Below are 7565 nucleotides of genomic sequence, written 5' to 3' on the forward strand. Positions count from 1 at the left end.
ATATATATATATATATATATATATATATATATATATATATATATATATATATATATATATATATATATATATACCGACATATATATTTATTTATATAATTTATATATATTTTCTTTTTAAATAAATACATTTATATAGGATAAGTATTATTTTCTTTTTAACTAGTCCATGACTTGTATTTATTTTTATTTAGTTCCCAATTGTTTTATTATTTATATAAATGTCACTTTTTATTTATTACTTATAGACTAATAGTTATAATATTACAAAAATGCATAAATTTTAATTAGCAGTGAGTGTCGACTAAAAGTTTACTATTTGGTCAGCGTTTTGCTAAATAGAAATTTATGAGTACACAAAATCCTAAGGGCAATATAGTAAATGTAGAAGTGGAAAAGTGAGTGTCGTTATAACTTCCTATGGGTTAGTTGCCTGTCGCCACCAGTTGATGTGGCATTCGCCACCCGCATGGTGTTATAGGCACCGTCTCACCATGGACCTTGACTACCCACGTTCACCATAGATTTGGCATTTGTTTCTTAAGCAAGCGGACCCAACATGTGTACTGAATATGGATTCCTTTTTAATTTAATCTATTAAATTACTCTGTATTAAATTTGAAAACTGAAGAATGAACCAGTGTGAACAGATTGCAGGTTTCATATTTTGAAGAAATGAAAATGGATTAGATAAAGGAAAAATGAAAGAGACGAAATGTGTGGATAAAATGAGATATGATATTATTATTTTATTATTATGAAAGAAATTTTTTAGATGGTTCCTAAAACTTTTGGAATAATAATAATTAATGACTTGACAGTTAAAAGAAAAATATTTTAATCATGATATACACTATTTAGTTATAGAATTTTATAAGTTAATTATAGGATTTTGATGCTGATGTAAATTAAGATGAAGAATAGTTTAGGCACAATAGTGAGTCGCGTTATTATACTCCCTTGTTACTTATTGCATTGTTTCGACTTAGGGACGGGTGTACTGATTCCGTAACTATATGAGAACCCGTAAACCTAAATCGTAGTGATATTCTCACTCATAATTTTAATAAATTCACTAAAAAAGCCCTAAAATACCCTTATGTGATGATGCCTTACAAATCATCTTATGTATATGAGGATATTTCTGAAAGGGAGGCGATATTTTCACATTCAAAAAGTTATTATTCCACCATCATTTCATGTCTCTGTTCCCAAAATATCTCTTGTTTGATTATAATAAGAAAATTGTTTAAGTCATCATCAAGGGTAATTCAGTACATTCAAGTGGATATAGTAAATGTTGTGGTGGAAATATCAATTCACTTTGTGAAAGATGCCTTCAAGAAAATAATTGAGCTTGGATCTCCCTAAACCTACCCCAAATTTCACAGTCTCTGTTCGCCATTTCATTTCAGAAATCTATAATAAAAATGTGATACAAGTTTCATATCTAAGTTATGTTTAATCACCGCCACACTATATCTCGTTATCAAATCGCGTCTAAAACCTCAACTGCAATTAGGTTTTGGAATCAATTTACAGTTTCAATTTCAAGTCTAAAAGTTGTTTGGCGTAAAGATAAGAAGCTTGATCAAGCAATTGACAACGATAAATCATGGAGACAATGTGCAAAAGTAGTTAAAGAGGTATTAAACGAACCTAATCAAGTAATTCCGTTACGTTATTTACGAAAACGCCGTGAACGATTACGTCTACCGGTTAAAATCGATACGTTTCTACGGCGTAATCCATGCCTATTTGATGTGTATTATGATCGAATTAAACCGAAAACTGATCCTGTTAAGTTTTTGAAAGTTAGTGAGAAGCTTCAACGAGTATTGGATCAACAGGCTAGGGTTTATGTAGACAATGAAATGTTAATTGTTGAGAAATTGTGTAAGTTATTGATGATGTCGAAAAATAATGTTGTTAGTGCTGATAAATTGATTCATGTGAAGCGCGAATTCGGTTTTCCTAATGATTTTTTGGTGAATTTGGTTCCGAGATATCCCGAGTATTTTCGATTGGTTGGGGATTCGTTTTTGGAGTTGGTTAATTGGAACCCTAAGTTTGCGAAATCGGTGATTGAACAACGGGCCGATAAGGAATCGGAGTTGACCGGTGTAAGAATTAGGCCTTCTTTTGATTGGAAGTTACCTTCAGGGTTTTTAATTAGGAAAGAAATGAGAGAGTGGATTAGGGATTGGATGGAACGTCCCTATGTATCACCATATGATGATGCGTCGAATTTGGATCAAGCGTCGTTAGAGATGGAGAAGAGGACCGTGGGTGTATTTCATGAGTTGTTGTCGCTATCGTTGTATAAGAGAATACCGGTGCCAATTTTGGGGAAGTTTACTGACGAGTATAGGTTTTCAAATGCGTTTTCGAGTGTGTTTACAAGGCATTCAGGGCTCTTTTATATGTCACTTAAAGGTGGGATAAAGACAGCGATGTTGAGAGAAGCATATAAGGGAGATCAGTTGATTGATCGAGATCCTTTACTAGATATTAATGATTGTTTTATTGAATTATTGGATGAAGGGCACGAGCAGAGGGAAAAGCAACTGAAGGTTCGGTATCAAGCAGCTCAAAATGATATGGAAATGGCAGCTATAAGAAATAGTACATCGAGCGATGAAAGTGAAGAACTTGATGAAAGTGAAGAACTTGATGAAAGTGAAGAGCTTTATAGCTCTTGAAATGTTCCTTTCTAGTATTATAAGCATGTTGCTTGATGACCATTGTACACTTTGTTTGGCTCAAGCTCGCTGGAGGTCCAAAAGAAATGGCTTTTTAGCTGTGAGTCTTCTCCACCTATATAGATGCATGTGTATTGTGTGGTATTGTACCTGTTACTGGCTATTAAAGGAATGATGGTTATGAATGGCAATCAAACTGCATTTTTGTTAAATGATTCTTATTGAGATAATTGTATAATGTTAATCACATGTAAGTCTGAGGTCTAGAGTTTTATTGTTGTTGAGTAATAGAAGTGTTTACGTTGATGTACTATCAGTTAAAATAATCAGGATTCTGTTAATGGAATACAATAGTATATTCGTCATTTAGGGTGTGCTTGGTCGGGGGTAATGGACCTTAGCCTCAACTTGAAATTAACATAGCCAACGTAATTCAATTAAGGTATTTACTTATAATTTCATTTTATGATTTTCATCCTCCTATGGGTGTATTTGTTTATATTTCAGAGAAAATATCAATTAGGGCACTAATTTTATGTTTTTGGGCTGTTATATTGTAGAACTTGAGAACAAAATTAGGTAGGTAGATGTTTTATTGAAGAACTTGAGTTTAATGACTAGTTAATTGTATAAGAACTTACGTTGTACACAATTAGGTCGCTTATGTGTGTATTTCACCTCCATGTGATAGTTTAAAGACCTAGATCCCAATTTCCATATTCTTCTTCCATCTGGTGTTTGCAGAGCATTTCTTTACATTTTCCACAAAAATAAGCAACTTGTGGACACTTCATATTTAATTTTTGTCTCTGGAAGGTTTTGCTTTTGGATGGGCTATAACTTACCTTGAATAGTTTTTTCATTTTCATTTCACTATTATTTTTGCAGTAATAGTACTTGTAACATTCGAACTACATTTACTTCCATGAGCCTTATGTATTTCGGTATATTATTTGTATATAACGTAATGTACTGAAGCATTAGTATAACCAAATACTTTTTTTTTTTAAAAAAAAAAAAAAAAAATCGGTGGTTAAAATAATTTCATTTTAAGTATAAACCAAGCAACAACAATGCAATGGGGATGGTCATTCCATTCCTATTACCATTCCTTTCCCATTTCCATTACCATTCCCCCAACTGAACCAAGCACACCCTTAGAATGTGTTTTAATGTTGTAAGGGGTGTTTGGATATGCATTAAAACTGTTCATCGTGATTTGAAGTCGCATATTCAGTTGTGAGTAGGCCAATAGAACACTAGAGAATATTGGTTAAGAAACTCTTTGATGTTATTGACCCTTTTCTTTTCATTTTCTTTGTTATGTTAATTGTTAATTTTGATATGAACTACAGCTTGGTTCTCAATTTGGTTGTGTTAACAACTTTTTTGTTTGAAGAATAACTGTCACTTGGATTTCTTGGTCAACTTGTTCCACACTGGTCAAAGTCAAACTCTTGTCAACATTTTTATATGTTTTAAAATTTGGGTTTTTTGCCTAATAAATTGTTTGGTCACTTTCTTTTCCTTCGGTCTCACTCTTTAGTATTGTTTATTACGGAGTAACAGTCTTCATTCTCTAGTCTACTATAAATATATAACTTCTAAACTTAGTAAATAAATGTTAATAAAGTCAATCGAAGTACTCCTCGCATAGGCCGAGTATTCGTAACAAGGTCCATGGCGAGTACTCCCTTCCCAGCGAATCTAAAACCTTGCTCGAGCTAGTTTGTTTAAACCTTAATACTTCTTGATCATATTTTAGTTCCTGTATTGATAATCAAGGTGCTGATTTTGGTTACCAAAGCAATATTATTGCAATAATAATCTATATCTTAGAATTAACTGGTTACTGTAGACTTTGGTAACTTTCCATCTGTCCAACAAATTTCTTATTGTTGATTTCACCCTGTTTTAGAATATTTGTACTAGCATGCCTAAGAAATGATCACTCTGCCTGGTTGTTAGTCCAGTCTGTTCAGTAACTATGTGTGTGTGTGTGTTTAAACCTGTTTATTACTTTTTACCATACACTCTTATGTAGTTAGGGACAAGTAATTCTCGGTCAGTTGAATATATTAAGAGTTCCGAGTTTGAGAACAATTTTCAAAGGTAAATTTGTTTAACTAGCTCATTTGATGACATTTCAAGCCATAACTGTTCAATTTTAGAACTTTAACTTTGCCAAATATATGTGTACCCAAAATCTTGGCGATGACTTACGTATATTTATTGTCTTTTTGTTCTGTAGAAATTTCTCTTTGGACATGTTTCTTTCAAAATATACGGTATAGAAATTTCGCCTTCTGCAAATGTGCAGATAACAAGACTACACCAAACTCGGTCTATTCAATCATCATGCGAATGAAATGAAGGTAACATGTCTTTCTTCAGTTACAAATTTATTCCTGTTTCAGTTTTCAAACAGTCTACTCATTAATGTGACATGCCTCTCTTTATTTACATGTTTGTTCCTGTTGTAATTTATAACAACATACATCCCCCCGTAGGTACCTACCTACCAAGATCAAACAAGTTTCATGATAGAAATTCTATATTAAAAATGTTTTATGCATTAGCAATTAGCAATATATATTAGTAGAGGCAAAACGTTATGCAATGGTTGTTTATCATGAAAAAAACTATGGTCGCTGTCAATATTCTTAAATGGGCGGTTTTTACGTTATTTCCTTTAGTCACCACAGTGCCAATTCCCCCTTTTGCTCCCCGTCCTCTTTGTAATTTACAGCTAGCCCTTGCAAACCAAGCCTGTTCATATCTTCAAGCATTAGCCCCTCCACCGCCTCCCTCACCGTTTGCCCCTGTTCGTCCACCTCCACCACCGCTACCACCACCGCCACCACCACATCATGAGCATAGACATATTCACATTCACAGGTATAAACATGATCATTCACATGCGCATGATCAAGAACATGAGCATGTGCAAAATCGAAGTCATCTGCATAGGCATAGTCATAGTCACAATCAAAGTCATGAGCATGAACATGGTCATGATCAGGATCATGATCATGATCATCATAAGCATGGTCATGGTCATCATAAACATAAAATGTCACCAGTAGAACAGCAATGTTGTAAGTGGTTAGCTCAAGTTGACGATGAGTGTGTCTGTGAGCTGCTTAGTCACTTACTGCCTTTTCTTGCTAGACCCATTCATGAATACACTGTAAGAGTTAACGGCTCTTGCAGTAAAACTTACTCATGCGGAGCACAATATAGGCTGTAAACGTTGATCCTGTGTTTCTTCCTCTTGTTGTAATGCATTGAAATTTTTTATAATATATTATTTATTATGTTTTAGTCGTTTATATTCAATTTAAAACTTTGTTCACGAGCTATTATTTAATCCTATGGGGGGCAATATCTAGATTTTGTTATTTATAGTTCACTGTAACATAACATCCAAGTATCTTCAATAAATACCGTCTGTACAGTTTTAACATTTAAAACTGCAGCAGCAAAAAACTCGAAGTATGTATCTTTGAATATTGTATTTTATTTATTGTTTCTGATAATAAGAGTAAATGCTAAGATGTATAGTTTTGTTCCTTGCTTTTTTCTTTCCCCTGTTTTATAAAACAACGCTGTTGCGTGAAATTGAATTTGTCTGTTGGACCAGTTGCTTCAGATTCTTCTTCCTAATCAAACTATTACTTTTTTAAGTGTTTGCCTCCTTGTAAAAATTTCCTGTAGACAAACTCCTACCTATATATGTATCGAAAAATGCCTTTTAAAAAAATATATGTATCGATAAAAGATTGGATATTGAAGTTCTAAAAAATGCAACGCTTGGAAACCGACTTAAAATGATGCAACTTGCTTTGGTGACTAGAATCCAGCTGTAAAAGTGGATTCAAGAATCCATTTTGGAGGAATTGTTATAATGTTGGTCTTTTTTTAGTGGTAGAAGGGTTTTATGGAGGGCGGATGTCATGGTCATGGATCTTATATGGTCCGCGTTTGTATTGATAGGTCAAATCTTTCATCCAAATTTTGTCAAAACCGTTTATGGCATCCCTTTAAAATAGGAATCTTGAGAATGCTAAAGTAATAAAGTAGTGTACGGACGTTTTTGGATGGTATGCTTGAAGCTTTCTTTGTTGACGTTATGATGTGACTCAATGGACCAGGAGTCCACTTCTGAGATAGATAGAATAGAATTGTCTTGTATCTTGCATTTTGTGGCTCATCATTGGTTTGTAGTCGATGCGTTAAAACCATTAAACAACGTCTATGAGAGCGAATCCTAGCATTTTAAGAGTGTAGATAACTGGAATCTTGACTACGATGTTGACGGGTTTAATAGGCAAGAAAGAATTCTAACATCATTTTTGTACAACTAACAAGAATCTTGACGAGCGTAGTGGATGTGATGCGCACAGGTACGTTGTGGGGTGATTATTATGATATTTTCGGTGTAATTATTCGTTCTCGTTTGTTCTTTAATATGTGGATGATTGTCTTTACTTTTTTGGTAAGGTTAAGGTTCTTGGCGTGTTGTGTCGCCGGGATAGTAAATAAATTGAAGGTCATGTACAAGAAATAACCGGCTGATCATGCATTTATTTTCCATAGGGTCTATATGCCTGTTCAATACGTAAAAAAGGGGGGTTTAAGGATCTTAGAACAAGGCTTTCCGGTCCGGCTACCGTGAATAACCCTGACCGACATGATGATGTCGGCGGGGTGGCCAAGTGATTAAGTACACCTTCGATAACGGTCGTTGATCAGAAGGCCCCTAACAAGGTTGTAGGTGCTAGCTAATAAGAAACTAACTTGTTAACCTTGAGAAGATGAATGATGATAGCTTGCTACGTAGGATGTGTAGTAGGTGGTGGTT

At 34.1% G+C, this 7565-nt stretch overlaps 1 protein-coding gene across 2 annotated transcripts; it reads left to right on the forward strand.

Annotated features, from left to right (window-relative positions):
• The first annotated feature begins 1382 nt into the window (after nt 1-1382).
• LOC139875940 (protein WHAT'S THIS FACTOR 1 homolog, chloroplastic) lies at nt 1383-5940 on the forward strand. Of its 2 annotated transcripts, none has more exons than XM_071863239.1 (2): nt 1383-2801; nt 4953-5940. In XM_071863239.1, exon 1 carries the CDS (start codon nt 1457-1459, stop codon nt 2699-2701), a length of 1245 nt encoding a protein of 414 aa, XP_071719340.1. In that variant the 5' UTR covers nt 1383-1456; the 3' UTR covers nt 2702-2801; nt 4953-5940. The 2 variants fall into 2 exon arrangements, with proteins under 2 accessions (XP_071719340.1, XP_071719343.1); XM_071863242.1 differs by having other exon boundaries at nt 5022-5940.
• Nucleotides 5941-7565: the final 1625 nt, after the last annotated feature.

Source organism: Rutidosis leptorrhynchoides, chromosome 1 (genome assembly GCF_046630445.1).
Source record: "Rutidosis leptorrhynchoides isolate AG116_Rl617_1_P2 chromosome 1, CSIRO_AGI_Rlap_v1, whole genome shotgun sequence".
NCBI classification, from domain to species: Eukaryota; Viridiplantae; Streptophyta; class Magnoliopsida; order Asterales; family Asteraceae; genus Rutidosis; species Rutidosis leptorrhynchoides.

Excerpts from the sequence above, each read along its gene's own strand:
- LOC139875940 (XM_071863239.1), top strand. The coding sequence starts at position 1,457 with ATGTTTAATCACCGCCACACTATATCTCGTTATCAAATCGCGTCTAAA.